Source organism: Cryphonectria parasitica (genome assembly GCF_011745365.1).
Source record: "Cryphonectria parasitica EP155 unplaced genomic scaffold M406scaffold_8, whole genome shotgun sequence".
Lineage (NCBI taxonomy): Eukaryota > Fungi > Ascomycota > Sordariomycetes > Diaporthales > Cryphonectriaceae > Cryphonectria > Cryphonectria parasitica.
In genome coordinates this window covers 2,559,036-2,578,938 of record NW_024468916.1, presented here as the reverse complement: position 1 = coordinate 2,578,938, position 19,903 = coordinate 2,559,036, and the positions used below count along the sequence as shown (strand labels likewise).

The 19,903-nt window shown below is 55.0% G+C and overlaps 4 protein-coding genes across 4 annotated transcripts; 2 read left to right on the top strand and 2 right to left on the bottom strand.

The window, feature by feature from the left end:
• Positions 1 to 420: 420 nt before the first annotated feature.
• M406DRAFT_12798 (uncharacterized protein) lies at positions 421 to 2,283 on the top strand (the record flags this gene model as incomplete). The annotated part of the gene is made up of 2 exons (XM_040915379.1): positions 421 to 1,767; positions 1,834 to 2,283. Coding segments are annotated over 2 exons (1,797 nt in total), but the record flags the coding sequence as incomplete, so codon positions are not given.
• A 929-nt stretch (positions 2,284 to 3,212) lies between these two features.
• On the bottom strand, positions 3,213 to 4,472 carry M406DRAFT_240272 (uncharacterized protein; the record flags this gene model as incomplete). Its single annotated transcript, XM_040916116.1, has 2 exons — positions 3,213 to 3,703; positions 3,803 to 4,472. Coding segments are annotated over 2 exons (1,161 nt in total), but the record flags the coding sequence as incomplete, so codon positions are not given.
• A 1,742-nt stretch (positions 4,473 to 6,214) lies between these two features.
• Positions 6,215 to 8,847, top strand: M406DRAFT_50146 (uncharacterized protein; the record flags this gene model as incomplete). Its single annotated transcript, XM_040924409.1, has 3 exons — positions 6,215 to 6,528; positions 6,606 to 8,040; positions 8,317 to 8,847. The coding sequence occupies 3 exons, from the start codon at positions 6,215 to 6,217 to the stop codon at positions 8,845 to 8,847; spliced, it is 2,280 nt and encodes a 759-aa protein (XP_040772836.1).
• A 5,266-nt stretch (positions 8,848 to 14,113) lies between these two features.
• On the bottom strand, positions 14,114 to 15,909 carry M406DRAFT_64951 (uncharacterized protein; the record flags this gene model as incomplete). Its single annotated transcript, XM_040924905.1, has 4 exons — positions 14,114 to 14,387; positions 14,452 to 14,847; positions 14,936 to 15,786; positions 15,820 to 15,909. 4 exons carry the CDS (start codon positions 15,907 to 15,909, stop codon positions 14,114 to 14,116), a joined length of 1,611 nt encoding a protein of 536 aa, XP_040772835.1.
• Between the last annotated feature and the right edge of the window lie 3,994 nt (positions 15,910 to 19,903).

Genomic DNA, 19,903 nt, shown 5'->3' with positions numbered 1-19,903 from the left:
TCAGATGCCCCCGAGCGACCCTTAAAGAAGCCTCGAACGGGACGACGCCCTGTCGATGTGGCGGCACCAGAGGCTGAAACAGTAGCAGCGGCAGCGGCCGTAGCCCTCGAAGCGGGAGCTCACCGTCATGAGCCTGCCGAGTCTTCCAAGTCGCAGCAAGCGAGTGTGCAGACAGTAGTGTCAGAGCCCGAAGAGGAAGACGAGGACGTCGAGTTCGAGGACGTCGAGATACCCAAGCCAACACTCCAGACAACGTATCTGTCGAGTGCAGATGAGTCTGAAGAGGATGAGGAAGAGGAAGAAGAAGAAGACATACATTTCGAGGACGTAGACATCGATGCAATAGCATCGAGACAAGAACCGGCAGACAAAGGCACAGACACGCTCCAGCTCAACCTCACTGCCGCCCAAGAAGCCCTCACGCCCTCCAAGCGTAATCGCAAACAGCCTCTTACAAAGGAAGAAAAGGAGCGTCGTGTCCATATACACCAGATGCATGTGCTGTGCCTGCTGGCGCATGTTGAAAAGAGAAACCACTGGTGCAATGACCCCTTTGTGCAGGAGAGCCTGCGACCTCTGCTTCGGGCCAAGACGGTTCAATACCTCAACCCCGCCTCGAGCCTGACGCAGTTTGGCCAGACTGAGTCCCTCAAAAGAGGCCTGAAAGAAGCACAGGAGGTCTTTCAGGAGAGGTTCAGGATTACCGAGGTTGGCTTGCGCAGGGCGCTGTGGGCCGAAGATCCGACAGACCTCCAGGACTATGAGCTCCCACGCAACATTGACAGCTGCCTGGACAAGGTTGAGTTTCGCAAAGCTGCACGGAATCTCAGGGGTTCAAGGGACGTCGGTGCGCAGCTTTTCTGCGCACTCCTCAGGGCGGTGGGTGTTGAGACACGACTTGTCTGCTCCTTGCAACCTCTGTCATTTGTCCCTGGTGGCCCTTCACTCCCCAAGTCTTCTCGTCAGAACAGGATGCCCTCACGGCCACCTCCTGCCTCTGCTAGAGCCGACCCCGTCTTGGCGTCGCCCTCCCCAGCTCGCCCATCTCCTCGTGCCCGACTTGGCCACCCAAACGCCACTGCTTATCGTATTCCCGACATCGCTACACCATCGTCTTCGAGCGATCAGCGACCTCCAAGACCCAATGTAAGGATCAATGAGTCGTTCTATCCGATCTACTGGGCCGAGATTCTGGACGTGGGCCACCAGAAATGGCAGCCCGTGGACGCTCTCGTGACAGGGCAACATTTTCGACCTCACCGACTGGAGCCTCCAGCTGCCGACCGGACCAATGTCCTTACGTATGCTGTTGCTTTCGAGGACGACGGTACTGCGAAGGATGTCACTCGGCGGTACGCCAAAGCCATGAACTCCAAGACGCGACGAATGCGGATCGATGGCCCTTCGGTCCCGTCCTCTGTTGACGGGGCCAAATGGTGGCGCAAAGCTCTGCGGCGGTACAAGCCTCGGGGACCGCCCAGCGACCTGGATCAGATCGAGAACATCGAGTTGAGCACTGCAGAGGAGCGTGAGCCTATGCCGCGCAACGTGGCTGATTTTAAGGACCATCCCATCTATGCACTGGAGAGACACCTCCGTCGCCATGAGGTTTTAGTACCTGGCGCTCAAGTCGTCGGAACCGTGGGCGCAGGCAGCAAGGGTCCACTTGAGAAGATCTACCGCCGCAAAGACGTGCGAGTTGCGAAATCGGTGGATAAATGGTACCGCCTGGGACGGGTGATCAAGCCAGGAGAGGATTACATGAAGGTTCTGCCTAAGAGAAAAGCACCCAAACGGAAGGGAAGATGGCATCTGAACGAGGCCCCGGAGCAGAGCTCTGACGACGACGACCCCGTCCTAGGCCTTGACCCTGCCAAGGGCAATCCTATCTATACTTTTGAACAAACAGAGTTGTACACGGCCCCACCTGTGGTGGCAGGTAGGATCCCCAAGAACAAGTTTGGCAATATCGACGTGTACGTCCCTTCCATGGTACCCCCGGGAGGTATCCATGTGAAGCATGCTCGCGCGGGGCATGCAGCCCATCTTTTGGGCGTGGACTACGCGCCTGCCCTGCAGGGCTTCGAGTTCAAAGGCCGCAAGGGCACTGCCGTGTACAACGGGGTGGTCATTCCCGTCGAAGCGGCCGAGGGTGTGCGGGCTGTACTGAAGGGCTTCGACGACCTCGAGAGCCAACTGCAGGAGGAGAGGAGGAGCCTCCGGGCGCTGGAGACGTGGCGAAAATGGCTGCGTACGCTGAGGATCCGGAGAAGGATCTTCGAGGGTGATGAGTACTGGGGCGATACCGAGTTGGGCGAGTTTGACATTCCTTCAGAGTCTGAGGATGATGATGATGATGATGACGATGGGGACGATGAGCCTCGTGGTTATGGTCTTGTTGGGGGCATGGTCCTCGACGATGATGAGGATGGTGGTGGTGGTTTCGAGCCTGGTGGGTTCGAACCAGAACCTGGTGGATTCGAGCCTGGACCTGGTGGCTTCGGTCAGACTGATCCCAGATCAGGCACCTTCGCAACCGGTGGGTTCGAGCCAAGCGAATTAGAGCCTGGTGGCTTCGAGCTCGAAGAGTCACAGCCAGGCGGCTTCGAGATTGAAGCGGGTGGAAAAGGCAAAGATGTTGAGCCCCCAATTCTCAGCCATCTTTCTGGAGACAAGACTGTTGAGATCACATCAGAAAAGTCCAACGGTGAAGACGAAAACTCTGCACAAGACGCGGGCGGCTTCATCGTGGAAGCAGATGTCGACATGGCGGACCGCTCACCGCCAACAGTCGAGCGATCCCACACAGCTAGTGTAGCCGCAGCAGTGAAAGAAGGCGACTTGGCGTTGTCTGGTGCAGTGCCTGTAGGGGAACCCATACCTGACGCGCAACTGCAGGCTGGTGAGAAGAAGGTATTGGTGGACGGCTCTTTGTTAGCAGAACAACGACTTGCGGAAGAAGAAGAAGAAGGAAGCGAGGATGTCGAGTTGGAAGATGCACCCAGCGATGTGACGGAGGAGCTGTTCATGGACGACGATGGATCTTTGGTCGAGTAAATCGAATGCTGTCAGGTTTGGATAATATGATAGTATATATACCTTTTTGTCTATATAAATCGTTGGCGAGTGTCCTTCAGAAATCATATTCTGATCAAGAACCTCCGACTTGCCTCCGCACGCACGCACGCTCCTGCATGCGCAGTCCATCAACCCAACCGCTCCTCTAGCCACTGCATAGCCATCTCCTCGGCCCTCCGCCCCATATCGTCCGGCCCTCCGCCCCGCCCAATCGCCCCCGTGCCGACCCGCCTCCCAGCCTCCCCTTCCCAGTCAGCACCCTCCTCATCCCACCGCCTCCTCCCCCGCAACTCAACCTTCTCCACGCTCCGCCGCATCAGCCCCGCGAGCCCGGCTGCCTGCGACGCGAAGCTGTTCTCGGTGTCCCTGAGCCTCTTCCACAGGGCGGCGGCGACGGTGCTGGGGAGCGGGGGCAGGGGCGGGGAGGTGGTGTGCAGGAGCAGCGTGTCTGGGATCTTGAGGGTGCTTGCGCGCGGGGGAAAGGTGAGGTAGCCCTTCCTGGGGGCGGGCGCCGTTGCTTGTTCGATGAGGTGGCTGTTATCGCTGTGAAGAAGGGCGTCGTAGCCTGCGTAGTCGCTTTCTGCGTCGGACTCGAGGTTGAAGGGCGTCGGCGGGGGAGGGTCCTCTGGGTCTGAGTAGACGTAAGGGATGTCTTCCTCGTCGGTACCGTCGGTGCTGCTCCCGGAGGGGGAAGAGACGCTGCGGTATCCGGCGTTCCAGGGACTCCACCGCTCCGAGAACCCAGGTGGCACCATCATGCCGGGTGTGTGGAAGAACAGGACCGGGCTGGCGAACGGGTCGAAGAGGTCCACGGGGCGTCTGAAGAGGAAGGGCATGAGCCCCTTCATGAGCCCCACGTTACAGACGTCGTCATCCTCGTCGTTGTGACTGCCCAGCCCCTCGGACCCGCAGCCCAGCTCGTCTGCCACTAATGCCCGGTGGTCGTTGAGCGGGTGGGCCGGCAGGAAAGTGGTCCAGTTGTAGACGCCGTTGACGGCCACTAGGCCGCGCACCGCCACGGGCTCAAGGGTGTGTGATTCGGTCAGGGCCAGGGCGGCGCCGAGACCTGCGCCTAGATAGCTGCCGTAGACGTACACGTCGCGGTGTCGCAGGTGGCGGGCGTTGTTGTTGTTGTTGCTGCTGCTGCTGCTGCTGTCGTTGGCCGGTGGCGGAGCGAGGAGGACGCGGACGAGGTGGTCGTATGCGGCAAGGATATCGTGGATGGGTGTGGGCCAGTGGAGGCGTTCAGTAGCGGAAGAAGGATCTGAGGAGAGAGTTGGTGTGGAGAATCTTGAGTTCAGTGCTGCTTCTTCTTCTGCTGCTGAGGAGGAGGACGACTGTGGCCAACGGTAATGAATTGTGGCACTGGGATAACGGTGTAGGGCGCGTGGGAGATAGCTGTCTACATCGGCGATGTCCTGCACTGGGAAGGCTGGGAGGTTGATGACGATAGGGGACGTGGCTGGGTGCCTCTCCACGTCGTGCAGGCTGGTTTGAGACGGAGGAAGGTCAGTCGAGTCTGCGTAACGAGGCTGAGATGCGTCGCGTCGTGGAGAGAGGAGGGGGAGGCTTACCTTATGGCGACATGGCCTGCTGAGGCACAAGGCACATGTATATGCTCTGTGTAAGGTGTCCTGAGCCATGCTGTGGTGTTGAACCGTCTAACCTGGGACGATCGGTGTGGTAGTGGTATTGGTGGTTGAACGACGAGAATGGCCTTGAATGGGCGCCATCTTGACATGTTATGCTGCGCGCCTCCCTTGACCAAAAGAGCCAGGCATGACAACGTGTGTGTGTCTGAGGAGAGGATGGAGGTTGTTCTCCGGGCTCCAATTGATAAGAATTACGTCCTCCCAGTATTGGTCCCAAGTTTCAGTTGCCATGTGATATTGTGATCTTGACATCTCTCGTCTTGTCTTATCTCATCATCGAATGAGGTATGTTTTGAGACGAGATCAGTGACCCTAACCCTCACGTCTTGGCACATCTTTACTATCCCCACGTCCACCCTGGATGACGGGAATCTGGGCATTTGCTCTATGATACAGCGTCTACAGTGTTACGTTGTAGGAGGCATGTTCATCTCTTCCTATTGAGGGTAGATGTACCCCATATTGAGAATTCTTAAGTATGTCCTGCTAAACTTCAGCATTGGGTCGACACTGTGTCCATGAAATGTGGCTAAAGTCAAGAAATCATGAATATCAGGCCTCGCAACCGTGACTTTTGACATTCCTTTCTTTTATGCCCATCTTCCAACAGTGAGTCGTCAGGTCAGGTCTGTCAAGATCAATATCGAGGTTGAACAATGCTTTGTGACGCCCTTTTCCCACCCAGCCAATCAGGACTCGGAAACGACGGTTCGGTTATGCACCCCACGTGCACGGTCAGGTCAGGTCAGGTCACGCTAATTGTTGCCCATCCATCATCCCAGAGCTCTGGACCGCTAGAGCCCAGCTCTGTAAGCGTTTGACAGAGTGGGAACCTTCAGTGGGACGATCCCCCAAAGATCCCCCAAAGCACGTACACAGACGTTACTGCCAAGGCGCGATCCGCCGACGTCATCCTGTGCCAACCCCTGTCAATTTCCTTGGCATTCATCGTTTTCTTGCGTGACACAAGATGCGGTGCTCACTATCAAAGCCTCTCCTACCTGGATCATGTGGCTCTTCTTCAGACATGCTCTTCATCTGTACCCTCCTATAATGATCTGCCTACCTTCTTTGGTCTTTTCCTAGGGGTTTTTTTGCCTTTCTTTTCTCTAAACTACGACTACTTTTATGTTTTTCTCGTAAGATTAGAGACACTTCAAGACGTCCTGACGCAGGTCTCCTCTTTCTTCCTCTCATTTTCTCTTCCTTCCTCTCTTCTCCTCTTCTGCTTTCCCGGACTACACATATTCAGCCTGTAATGTTTACTTGGATCCCGAGGCGTTCTCAGATACACGCTTAGAGACAACATTACCATATCGACGAGATACTATAGTAAGAGAAAGATAGGGAAAGGGAAAGGGAAAGGAGAGACAGCAGAGAAGCCGCCCTCCCCCCCCCCCCTTTTACGGGTTCCTTAGGCGAAGAGCCACCACCACCACCGCCTCTCGGCATACAACCCCCTCCACATAACCGCCGTCAAGATGATGGCCGATAGTGGTGACCATGTCGAAGAACATGCCGAGTCCTTCGACGACGAGAGAGACGACCAACAGCAGTCACCGAAGCAGGAGAAAGAGGCAGAGGATGGAGAGGCAGCAGAGCCACGAATCCACAACGATGAGGCCCACCTGGACCCCAGCCGGTACTGGTTCGCCAGCTCCGCCTTCCCTATGCTCGCAGGTACCCTGGGGCCTGTCGCCAGTGCCTTCAGTGTCTGTGCTCTGGTGCGGCCCTGGAGACAGTACTATCCGACAGGGTCAGATCTCGACCTTGCTGTGTTCATTGATGATCCCATCTGGTACGTTATGGCAGTCCTTGGTCTCATAACAAATCAGCAGCAGAGGAAAGCAGGTAGCTAACAGCAGATTTACCCAGGCTGACTGTCATCAACGCCATCCAGCTAGTCCTGGCCTTGGTTGCAAACGTTATCCTGCTGCTCAACATGGCAAGGAAGATCCGGTGGACCATTGCCCAGCCTATCACCATCGTCACATGGTATATTTCTTCCATTTTGCTGGTCGCGTTGTGTGCCACCGCCGCTGGTCCCTTGGTGCGGCAGCCACAGACGGAATATATCTGGTCCGGTGCCTTCTACTATGGCATCTACGCCGCCATCCTCTACTTTGTCTGCTCCACGCTCATGGTGGTCACGGTCTGGGGCGCCCTCAAGGGGTACTACTCCAAGGATTTCCAGCTCACCACCAGCCAGCGTACCCTCATGCTGCAGACCATCATGTTCCTCATCTACCTGCTGCTAGGTGCCCTCGTCTTCTCCAAGATCGAGGGCTGGCCGTTCCTGGATGGTGTCTACTGGGCCGACGTCACTCTGTTCACCGTCGGGTTTGGCGACTTCTACTGCCAGACCCGCCTAGGCCGTGGTCTCCTGATCCCCTACGCACTGATTGGTGTTATCAGCCTCGGTCTGGTTGTTGGCTCTATTCGGAGTCTCATCCTGGAGCGCGGCAGGAGACAGCTGGGCGCGCGGATGCTAGAGAAGAACCGTAAGCGGATGCTGAAGCGCATGATCCGCCGCGGGAAGGACGATATTCTGATCCCTGTCACGGACGACGATCGTAGCATCTCCAGCAAGGCCAGCAACCGCCGCACGCCCACGGCCCTGACGGAGCTCGAGCGCCGCCACAAGGAGTTTGAGCTTATGAGGAAGATCCAGGCGCGGTCCGAGAAGAGGCGGCGATGGATGGCCATGGGCGTCTCCACCACGGTGTGGCTGATTCTGTGGCTGGTGGGCGCCGCCATCTTCTGGCAGTGCGAGGTGGCCTACCAGGGCTGGACCTACTTTGATGGCTTCTACTTTGCATTTGTCTCCCTGACGACGATTGGGTATGGCGATGTCACGCCCAGCAGCCCTGCGGGCAAGTCGTTCTTCGTCTTCTGGTCCCTCCTGGCGCTGCCCACCATGACGGTCCTCATCTCCAACGCCGGCGACACCGTGGTCAAGCTGATCCGGGAGTGGACAGACTGGCTGGGCACGGTGACGGTGCTGCCGGGCGAGAGGGGTATCAAGAAGGAGCTCAAGGTTCTGGCCAAAGCTCTGTCGGGGGGCAAGGTCTTTGAAGATGCAGATGCAGATGACGAGGATACTATAGAAGAGAGCCCGCCAGGTTTCTTGGGACTTGCTCAGCCGCATCACAATCACAGTGAAACCGAAGATGAGGAGGAGGAGGAAGAAGAGGAGGAAGAGGAGGAAAGGTTGATCGCTGAGGAGGAAGAGGTGGGCCGCCAGCGAATGAAGACGCAAGTAAACAAGCTTGCAGGTGAAAGCACCCGGCGACCAGAGGAGAAGGGTCATGTTGCGGAAGACAACGATGAAAACAGCGACACAGCCGTCGCAGATACGCCTTCCTCGCTGGAGAAGGGGGAACATCGTCAACCTGCCAACAAGACGAACGGTAGTAGCAGCGCCCACCTTTCCTTCCGGGAACCCACCGAGCGGCCCTCGTCATCTCGCAAAGCGGGCGACACGCTCAAGCTCAACGACAATCGCCCAGGAAGCAAAGGATCGACCACCAAAGCCAGGAAATGGCAAACTGACAACAGCAAGAGTCCCGATCCTTACACCCTCAAGATGACGAGGACCATGTCTATACCAAGGATGGCCGCCGACTTCCCCCAGGACATCCCCGAGGACCGCAACGACTTCACCATCCTGCTCATCGACGAGATCTCGCGCGTGACCCAACACCTCCGTACCCACCCGCCTCGCAAGTACTCGTTCGAGGAATGGGCGTGGTTCCTCAAGCTCGTCGGAGAGGACGAGTCTAATGCGGGGACGCACAAGAAGCCCGTGCCGAAGCAGCGGCGGAAGCAACACCAGCAGCAGCACGGCGGGAAGACTGCTGGGAAGGATAACAGCGGCGGCGGCAGTGAGGATGGAGAAGGAGGAGGAGGCCACGACGAGGAGGTGGTGGGGGATGACCCAGAGAACCTGCAGTGGAGCTGGGTAGGGTCCAGGTCACCGCTCATGGGCAGCCAGGAGGAGGCGGAGTGGGTGCTGGAGGAGCTCGAGAAGAAACTTGCGGGCGAGCTGCGGAACATGAAGGATGAGGCGCTGGCGAGGGTGAGGTCGGCCCCGCAGCAGACGTCGAAAGAAACATGATGCACGGACACAAAGACGGCAAATAATAAGACACGATGATATCGAATAAGCGACAGAAAACCCGACAGTGTCACACAAGCGCTCTTGGATAGTTTTTGTTCTTTAATTTTGTGACAAATACTCATTAGGCTCTCGATCAATCCTCCTCAACTGCTCTGTCACACACACACACACACACACACATACACACACACACACACATACACACACACACACACATACACACACACACACACATACACACACACACACACACACATACACACACACACACGGACAAGAGAGAGCTACAGGTCATCCATCGATAAGACGCAAAGCCGACTCATGGCGTCTCTAGGATCGTAATGCTGCTGACCGTGCATGCATTCACTTATTCTTCCGTCTTCCTCTACTGGGCTTAGTTCTTATCGGCTCAGACCGCTGCTGCCGCTGATTGTCCCACGTGCGCGATGCATGCATTTTGCTGACAAACGGGCAAGAGAACAGCGGAAGGTAAAAGGAGACTAGAAAAGTGTGGTAATGGCATATCGGCGCGGGCTGAACACGGCGCCGGCATTGATGGCGCATGATGTGAATGCGGGCAAGCGGAGCTTATTGGAGGGGGGGGGAGGGGGGGTTTTGCCTCGGCAGACGAATTGGGTTTGTTGATTGTGTGTGTGTGTGTGTGTGTGTGTGTGTGTGTGTGTGTGTGTGTGTCTTGGAGGTGGCTTACGGAACCTGGGGGGAGGGGGTTACTTGGTGTGTGAATATTTCTAATATGCATGTTCTTGTGGGTGGTGGGTGTGTCGGTGTATGTGTTTGTGTTTGTGTGTGTACGATAATAATTGGGACGAGAAAGAAGGGGAGGGGTTGAACGGGTGCATCATACACGAAAGGCGTATGGATCATTGGGTGTGTGTAAATAAGGATGAGGGAGAATATCATCATCATCATCATCATCATCATCATCATCATCATCACCACCACGGCCTTTTCTTCCTTCCAACTTTCCTCTCTTCGTTCCTTGCATACTTGAAAGGCAAAACAAGACTACCCACGAAACACAGTTCAACGAACCCGCCTCCCCCTCTTCAAAGAACGGCCGTAAGATAATGCAAAGTGGGTGTTTGTATGAGCAGAAAGAATACAGTAATCCACATCAGCACAAAACACCAAAGCAACAAGCCCTAGACGAATAGGAACCCTCCAAGTCTCGGGCCCGAGCTCCATGATGTAACAGTACCAGACCTTGCCCGGCAATGTCAGCCCTGCGGCCATGCACGACGACCACCCACTTCGACTGCAGCCAGCGAGTCGAGTTCGCGCCGCACACCCACATTGGCGTTCAGATCCCCAGCCCCGCACTTGCGGCGGTCCAGTTAAGACAAGGTGGACAAGAGAGACAGAAAACTTACCTGTTTTTTTTCTTCTCATTCTCTTTCCCTTTCTTTCGGTTTTTTTTCTTCTCTCTTTTTTTTTTTCTTCCTCCACCAGGAGACTGGGGTGAGAATCCTACCGCTTACTTACCCCTCTTCTTTCTCCATCTCTTCTTGTGTGATCTCACTCTGGTCTGAGCTTACACGTTTGTCCGGTAAGTCAGTACAATGTGAGAGAGTCTGCGGGCTGAGAAAGAAACAAAAAAAGTTCGACCTTTATGTTTATTGGTTCGCACAATGGATGTGTGTGGGTGTGGACTGTCAGATCTTGATGTAGCAAGTAGCATTAGTGCCCAACAGTGAACAGCAGGCAGCACGGTGAGTTTTCTTGGCTTGAGAAGACGGAGAGAGAGAGAAAGAGAGAGAGGAGGGTCTGGGTTGGGCTGGGTTGGGGCCTGGGTTGGGTCCCGAACAGGTCGGGTCGATGTGGTCTGCAGCCTAACGCTTGCGAGACACGAAGTGTGTTGGGAGAAAGCTTGGAGTAGATGAGAAAGAAAGAGAGAGAGAGAGAGAGAGAGAGAGAGAGATGGAAGAGAAGAAATCGTAGAAGAGAGACCAAAGACTGAATAAAACTAAATCATGGTTGGTAGGGCTGGTGGGTGCGAGGCAAAAGACCCGAGCCACTTTTGAAACCTTGATTAGTTTACTTCATCTTTTTGTCTTTTCTTTTTTTCTTTTCCTTTTCCCCCTCACCCACCCACCACACCACATGCACTCAGCTGAAAACAACAAACCACTCTAAACCTCAATGCCTCTCCACCACCCATTCTCACAAGAGGTATCGCTGCGGTCGAGCCTTGGAGGAAACAGAAGAAGAAGAGACCCCGCCGGGCGCGGACAAGATTAATCTTTTATTTTAAACTACTATTTTCTCCATCTTTTTTATTTTCTTCACGATTGTTGAGAAATTCAAAGGCATCGCAAGCACTAGCTTCGCGACGGAGGATGGACTTGAGGAACTACCCCCACCACACAGCTGCAGATGATATAATATGAGCCAGCTGCAACAGGTATTGCCAGCAGCCACCGCGGGACCGTGGAGCGCCGCCCACGTAGAGGAGGGTGTCGCCAGTGGAACGACGAGATTGTTATCATCGTCGTCGGGGGATAATATCAAGACCACCACCACCAGCAGCAGCAGCAGCAGCAGCAGCAGCAGCAGCAGCAGCAGCAGCAGGAGTAGCAGCACGACAAAGCGCTTTTTCCCGTCCAAGGACGAGGCTCCACCAGAGTATCAACCTTGCAGCTCGACAACAACAGAGGGGGCGCCTTCGCTGTGCTGTCCTCAAGGATACACCTGTTCCCCCGAGAACAGCCTGTGCGTCGTGACGGCATCGAGCCTACATTCGCACCCGGGTTCAGAAAGGAGCACGGCGTTGAGGGGCGCCTGTACGAAGCGGGACTGGGATGAGGCGGCCTGCGGGAGAATCATCTGGCCTGGAGGTGAGTGTGAGAGAGAGAGAGAGAGAGAGACACGACATGTGATGATGCAGGGACTTGAATTAACTTGAATGGCCATGTCTAGCCTCGGACAGCGCAGGCAGGAAATTGGTAGCAGACTGTGCGCCCTCATGCGGCGATGGCGATGGAGACAAGAGCGCGGAGCACTTCTGCTGCCAGGCTGACCACGATACTGAGACGTGTACGTGCTCGAGCGGTTCTGGAACCTTGACGGTATTGAGCACAGCGGCGCAGCAGAAGGTCCTGGAGAGGAGGGGCGTTGGTTCGACCGAGACGACGTCGTCCCTGGCGATAACTACAGAAACGAGCCAGAGCAGCAGTAGCACGGTGACAAAACCAGCGACGACACCCTTCTCCTCCCCCTCCTCCTTCATCCTCTCCCCACGATCGCCGTCCTTTACCCTCACCGGCATAGAAACCGTCGTCCCATCCTACCCACCCTTCACATCCACAACAGCCACTTCGTCATCATCATCCTCGGCCGGCGGCGCAAGGGCCGTGCAGTACTCCCGCGACCAGCTCGCGGCCAAGCTGTCTCTGGGCCTGGGAATTCCCTTTGCCGTCCTCTTGATCCTCGCTGCCGTGGTGCTCCTGCACCGGCGCCAGAGACGACTTGCAAAGCTGAAGAAGTACGACAATAACCCGCCGCCATTTGATTTCAACGCGCCTGAGATGGCTCCTGTTTCGCAGGCGGATTTCCCACGTCGTCGGCATCAGCAGCAGCAACGACAGCAGCCTCCTCCTCCTCCTCCTCCTCCTCCTCCTCCTCCTCCTTCTCCTCCTCTTCCTCCGGCCCCGACTCCTCATGTCCAGCCCGGTCCTATACCTACACAGGCCCAATCCCAACCAGCTTCACCACAACCAAGAGATACCACACGATACACCACCATACTAAACCTATACACCCACCTGCAAGACCTTCCTAACAACCCCACCCCCACAGCCGGCAGGCAGAGCAGACAGGCCCGAAACCGCTCCTCGAGCATGTACAGCACCGATCTCCGCCCGCCAGGCCTCAACCTGCCCGACCGGTACCACCAACCTCGTCCCAGCATGACAATGACGCCATCCCCAACACCAGTCATACCAAGACGGTCCAGCGCCAGGCTCGCCGTCCCTCAGGTCATGACCGTCGGCGCAGGAAGAGGAGCGGCCGGGCCCATCTCGTGGATGCAGCGCTGGGGCCAGAGACCTGGTGGTGGTGGTGGTGGTAGCAGTAGTCACGCCGGCGGGCCCCTCAGCTCGAACCCGGCTCTTGACCTCGCGAGGCAGGGCTCCACGTCCTCGTCTGCATCCCCTGTGAGCAGTGGGCTGCACGGGTTGGCGGCACCACCGCCAGCAGCAGCAGCACCAGCACCCGAGCCATACCCAGCAACAGATCCCTACCTAACCTCCTCCTACCCACAATGGCGCCCCTCCTCCTCCTCCTCCTCCTCTTCTCCCACAACACCACCACCACCATGGCCAATCCTCGACCTGCCAGACAACCAACCACACCGCCACCCAGGCGCCCGCGGCTCACAAGGGACCACCAGCACCACCAGCACCCAGTACCAAATCTCCCCCTACCCATTGCCACCTCCTCCTCCAGAAAGCCCGGCCTACCCTTACCTGAGCCCCTACGGACAATGGGAATACTGGCACCCCAGCCCAAGCCCCCACTCTGGACGTCACAACAACAACAACAACAACATTAACAACGTCGGCGTCGCCAACAACGAGGGCCACCACCACACCATGCCTCCCTCCCCCATTGGATCCGCATCCCAGTCCACCATACCAGACGTACAAATCAGCAGCGACAGCAGCGACACAGAGAGCCAGAGGTTGCCGATCCAGCACCCCCCGCCTGTGGCTACTACGATAGTGCCACCATCGACGGTCATGGCAATGATGAGGCCGCAGCACCTGGCGGTGGATGTGAGCGCAGCACAGGGGGTAACAGACGAGGTCAGCCCGCTGAGCTCCTCCGGGAGCGGGCCGCCGCACCCGGGCAGGATATCAGCCATCTCGGGACTCTCGCCGCGCTGACAAGGAGAGAGCACCTGGTCAGTCGGTATATACCACTAATGATTAATGTCCTTCAAAGCTGTGCACACACGCAAGAGTCCAATAAGCTGAATGGAATTAGGATATTTCTACCCCCATTGTATGCAAATGTGATTGGATTTGGTATCTTCATCTGATCATACCACAGCATATCAACGCCAACCCTCATGCAACCTCGAAATGCCTAGATGATGATATCAGACTCATCATACATCGCCCAAGCCGTCCCTGGCTTGGTTGTCTGCTCGTTTATATGCATGCCCTCTTTTTCTTCTTTTTCTGACTATCCCAAAACGCCCAAGCGTAAAAAAAAAATGAAAAATTAAAAGAACAATCGTTCATCATTCCAGATGGGAAACTTCATGCTTCGACTTGTCATGAACAAACTCCTGCGGCAGACCAATCGGCCTGCTCTTGGCGAACTTGACGGTCGACCAGATGGACGGCGAGTCCCTGAACAGGAGATCAATCTCCTCAAGGTTGCGGCCCATGGTTTCGGGGTAGAAGAAGAAGACAGAGAGCGGGATGCAGGCGCCGATGCAGGCAAAGACAATGTAAAACTGCCACCCAATCGTGTCAATGGCGACAGGCGTGATCATAACAACGACAAAGTTCCTGCAAGAGAGATTATCAGCAAGAGACGACTTCGAGAAAAAGAGGAGGAAGGACATCAACCTACCAGAGCCAGTGATTCGCGGTGGAGATGGAAGACATGGCCATACGCAGACGCAGAGGGGCGACCTCGGTACAGTACAGGAAGTTGGCACCGAGGAATCCGATCGGCACAAAGGTATTGAACAGGTAGATGAAGACACCAGCAACGATCTGCGCGGAGTGGTTTTCGACACCAAAGGATGTGGCGACAGCCAGCGCGATCATGCAGCAGGACATTCCTGCGCCCGAGATCATGAAGACGGCGCGACGGCCCAGACGATCAATGGTGAAGAAGGCGATGAAGGACGAAAGGAACTTCCAGGTCAGCGCGCCGCCAGTAAGGGCGCGGGCGTTGGCTGAGCTCATGCCGAGGTTGGTCTGGAAGATGATGGTGGCGTAGACCGAGATCAGGTTGGTTCCCCTTTAGGAAACAAAAGCCTGTGTTAGCAGGGAATCTAATTCTCTAGAGAGGGATCGAGGAGGGGATGAAGTGCAGGATGGGTACATACGACATCTGCTGAAAGAACTGCAGGAGCATGCACAACCCAAAGCGGTACAGCAGCTTGTCCTCGCCCATGGAGAGCATGTCGCTGAGCTTGACCTTCTTGCCGGTGCCCTCCTCCAGCGAGAGTTCGATACCAGACACCTCAGCGTGCACCTCAAAGGCGTCGCCCGGCTTGGCACGGAAGGCAGCGATGACGTGGCGGGCCTCGTCGATCCTGTTCTTGAGCACCAGCCAGCGCGGCGACTCGGGCAAAAAGTAGATAGCAGCGATAATGACCATCGAGAAGAAGCTGGCAATGGCGATGGGAGGGCGCCACGTGATGGGGCCGGTCTTGTACTCGAAAAAGCCCAGGTCAATCCACGACTCGAGTGTGTATCCGAGGCAGATGAACAGGCCATCGATGACAACGTGTCGCCCTCGGTTTGCCGCGCCCGCTGTCTCGCTCTGCCACACGGGCACGATCGAGCTGAGCTGTCCAACACCAAAGCCCAGGATCACACGCCCCACGATGAACTGCGGCAGGCCGAATGACGACGCCTCGAGGATGATACCGATGAGACTGCACACGGCGGCAAAGAAGATGACATTGCGACGACCAAATTTGTCTCCCGACCACGAGCACGAGAGGGCGCCGATGAGGGCGCCGATGACAAAGGTGGCCACCACGAAGCCCTGGAGGGTCGATCTCCTGCTCTTGGTTTCCCCGGTGCTGTTGACCGTGTCGATTTCTGGAAACGTCTTCACCCAGTTGTCCTCGGTGAGCAGACCACCCAGGCCGGCTTGATTGTAACCGAAGCATATGTAGGCAGGAGCCACAATCAGCGCCGTCTGGATGAGGTTGAGACGGTGCCCGCTCTGTCCCAGGAAGGTCACCGGCCGCGAGCTGACCTCGTCAGAAGGGCCATGGTTGATGCTGGCAGCTGGTGAGGCGCTCGTGTTGGGGGCCTGGTCGCCGACGGCCTCGTTTGTGTTGGCCATCTTGTGCGTGTACAGCCAATTGATGGGCGAGAGGAATCGTTCGTAAATGTGTGCTGTTTCTGCTTGTTTTACGACTTGAGAGTGAGGACGAAATAAATTCGTGTGCCTGTGAGTTGACGGGGCAAAGACCACACCACAGACACAACGATCGAGGGAAGGAGAGATCCCAAACAAATCCTAGGTCTGAACTCTTGTTCAGAGAGCAAGAGCGAGAGCAGGAGTGAGGGAAAGAGAGACAGAGCAAGCGTTAGGGAAATTAGAAAGAGAAAGAGAAACAAAAAAGGAAGGACCCATCCAGGAAGCAGCAGCAGGAGAGAAGGCAAACAAACCTCTTATACGATAATATCAACAAAGCACGGCACTGTTCTCGCCGACCTCGGTCTCGGGCGGTTTAGTGTTTTTCCACCCACCTCACCACCAACTCAGCAGAGCTACTACTATGGTATGCACATTTCCAATGGTACTGACTATAATAGTACCCAAACCAGGGTCCAGTCCCGTTCCAGCTCAACTCCAGGCAATCAAGACGACGCCCGGTATGGTCAGCAATGGAGCCCTTTCCCCATGGCACGATATCTGACGAGAGGTGTCACCCCACAACGGGGTGATCCAACTGGCCCTGTGGTTGGTTGGTTGGGCAGACAAGGCGAGGCCCACACTGGGGCAGGTTGCGTTGCGATGGAGCCGCCTTGGTGGGGTGGTGCCAGTCTTGCTCCAAACTTCTTCCCTATCTAGATCCGGTGGGGAGGCAAGAAAAGTGAGGATTTTTGTGACGCGCGACCTTGGTTAAGGCCGAGGCGACATTGCTTGCGGTGCAAGCTCGGCGAGACTCCATGGTCCAGGGCTGGACCCGGTGGGCCTGTGCAAGAGTCATGCAACTCCATGCATCTCAACGTCCCCGGATTCCCAATGTCATAGAAATTAGGCCTCTTGCCAAATCAATTTCCGTAAGAGACATGACTGACAAATTTGCGTTGGCTCGCCCGTCGTCATCTTCTTATTCTTCTTCTTCTTCTTCTCTCTCTGTGCTTGTCTGTACCTGCGAGCTTTCTGCGAGCGTTGGGCTCATCATCATCATCATCATCATCTTCTTCTTCTTCTTCTTCTTCTTCTTCTTCTTCTTCTTCTTCTTCTTCTTCTTCTTCCTCCTCCTCCTCCTCATCTTCAAGACCGACCACCAATGGGTCGTCGCTCGCCGATCACGCGAGATCAGGCCACAAATCTCGTTGGGAATTTTTGAGTCACAATTGTCAGGAAGCGAAGGCCGTGACATCAACAACTCGGATGAGGATCACCAGTCCACTCCGAACTGAATGGTGTCTATCGTTGGGTCAAACCAGGCAAGATTGGCGTTGTGAAAGTGATGCTGATCACGGCTCGTGCCTTGTTGAGGCTGATAGCATGTACACAAAATTACTCGTCCTACCAATTTCAGGAGTGAGTACACCGCCGGCTTCGCGGCAGCTAGACGATATGACGTACTTTGTGCCCCTCTGGCCCATCCCAAATTTGACTGAACTCGGGATACTCCCGCTTATCCGTCGCTCTCCTATTGATAAAGCGAGGGACACCCGTGTCCGAATTCCACCCAGCGGGCCTCGTGTTTCCGACATGAAGAGCTGGGGCTCAACCGCCCCAAGCGAGCAGAACGCCTCAGCCGAAGCGAGCTCCTAAAAAGTGAGGAATACAGGCACTATGGTAAACGAAGGGAGACCAGTAAGGAGCCCCTTTCTCGAAATGGTCTCGCCCATACCAGGATCCGCAAGATCATGGGATGTATCTTTGATGGGACCCCAAGCACCAACTCCCAAACATCAATCTTATTATTACCAGGTGCATGTCCTAGGCTAAAGGGCATCCGAGTTTGCTTTAATCAGCATCTTGAGCGTGATTTTAAAGTTACACTAGTTTCGGCGCCAGGTCCAAAGCCGTTACCAGCATGCTCCTCGCGCCGGAGATGAAGCAACTCTTCTACCCCATGGTCGACGAAAACGCCGTTGGCTCGTACAGCCTCGCAGAAATATTGGCTTGAAGCTGGGAAGATCTGCTAGGGATCCACATAGTACCACAACTTTAAACGTCAGTGATAAGCTTCTTCCAAGGAGCACGTCGGAGATCTATATGCGCCTCTTCCGCATCCTTCCGCCCGACGGCAATAATACCTAGGTATCGGTAGATGGCGGTGATCCTGTGGGCAGCAAGGAGTGAGTCGAGTGGCCTAACTACCCACACTTTTCTGAAGTTGGTGTGATCGGAACTGGCGGAATCCCTTTTGCGAAGGTTTTGCCTCACATAGCCTACATTCGACGCAGAAAAGAAGTCTCTGTCCATGGTATCTTTGTTTGCTTGATTAAGAAAGAAAGGAAGGAAAGAAAAAGAAGAAGAAGAAAAAAGGTCTTTGATTTGTCAGATACTCGAGTACTTGAATACGCGCTGCCCAGACAATCACAAGCCAACGCTTTCCGTTTGGATCAAAAATATCCGGACGGAAATTGTAATCAATGCAGCGCCAGAAAAACAACAACAACTTTCGTCACCCGCCAGTCCATCTCTCAGACAACACGCCAACTGCTAGAATCCAGTATCAGCGGCGGCTGCTACCATGACTGTGATTGCTGCCATGGTTGCGATTGCTACCGTGGCCGCGATTGGCACCGCTGCCGCCGCTAGCACCGCTCGTGCCGTTACCACTATTGCCAGTATTACTACCACTAGGACCACTGGGAAAGTCGGTTCCAATGGTATGGGTGAGACCACCGACCATGGGCTGCAGCACGTGTTGATCGCCTGGACAGTATAGAGTGGCCACTGTCACACGCCCATGTCCAAGGCAGACATTGCAATCGATAGCCATCTGGACGGTATAGGCGTGCTCTTCACAATGAGCACATGGCACAGTCTCCCATGCGATGGGACCGGGCATCTGTGCCCTAGGTCGGTGGCACACAGTGCAGAGCTGTGAGCCTTCAGGAAGCGAAATGGTCTGCGGCCGAAGGTCTCTACGGCGTGGCCTCAAAGGCTCGTCTGGATCCCAGAATATCTCTGAGGAGGGGTAGGGTGCAGCTAAGTTAGCAACATAAGTACACAAGTAGACGGTGGAAACTTGAAGGTCATGAGAGCAGGTCGTAGTCTAGCTTGAACATACTGTCCGTAGGTTGTGGCATTGAGAAAGAGTTTCGTCTTTGTATCTGTTAGAGAAGGAAAAGCTGATGCCTTGGTGGTATTAGCCGGAAATGGAATGCTGAAGGGAAATGTCAGTAAGCTGTGAATCTGCAGATATCCACTCGCTTGTTCAAGAGCCTGACACATACTGGAGATCAAAGTCAATTCGAAGTAGAAGAATGGGTTGGCTATTCGCCTTTCTGGATTCAAAGTTGTTCAGCTTTCAAAATGTTGTGCTTAACAATGCTGGTGAAGTCAAGTTTCGTCAGCGGGAGAAAGTTTAGAAGATGAACGCTTATATAGAGGCAGCCCAGGTGCAGGTGACTGGCATTTTGTTGTGTGTAGGTAGGATTTTATTCTCATGATTGTGGTTGCAGTGTTCCTCCTGGAATCATGTACCCGGCCTGTGATTTCTGTCTTGACTGAGATGCGTAGGTCTGTGTCTGGAATACACAATGTCATTGGTTTTGTCATGGGATTTCAGGAAAGCTCCAAGTCAACATACCTCACACCCTTGATTACTTCAAGCTCAAACTTTGGATGGCAGAACGCGAAACCTGGTCCAGGACCACATCATGGACGAGTTTCGAAAGTTGGTGCAGGCAGCACAACACTAAGGGAAAATCAAAGTCTACAAGTAAACGTGCTATATTCAGTCCCCTTGTAGCAAGATATATCTAGCTAAAGATTTCTTCTAATAGATATTACTTGTGTTCAAATCCTGGGCTCATTGGCCCTGGCTCAGTCAAGGAGAATTGAACAGAAAGCATAGACAGAAATTCTTTGATGACACATAGCGAATGCGTTATTGGGTAATTAGGCACTTGCTTGC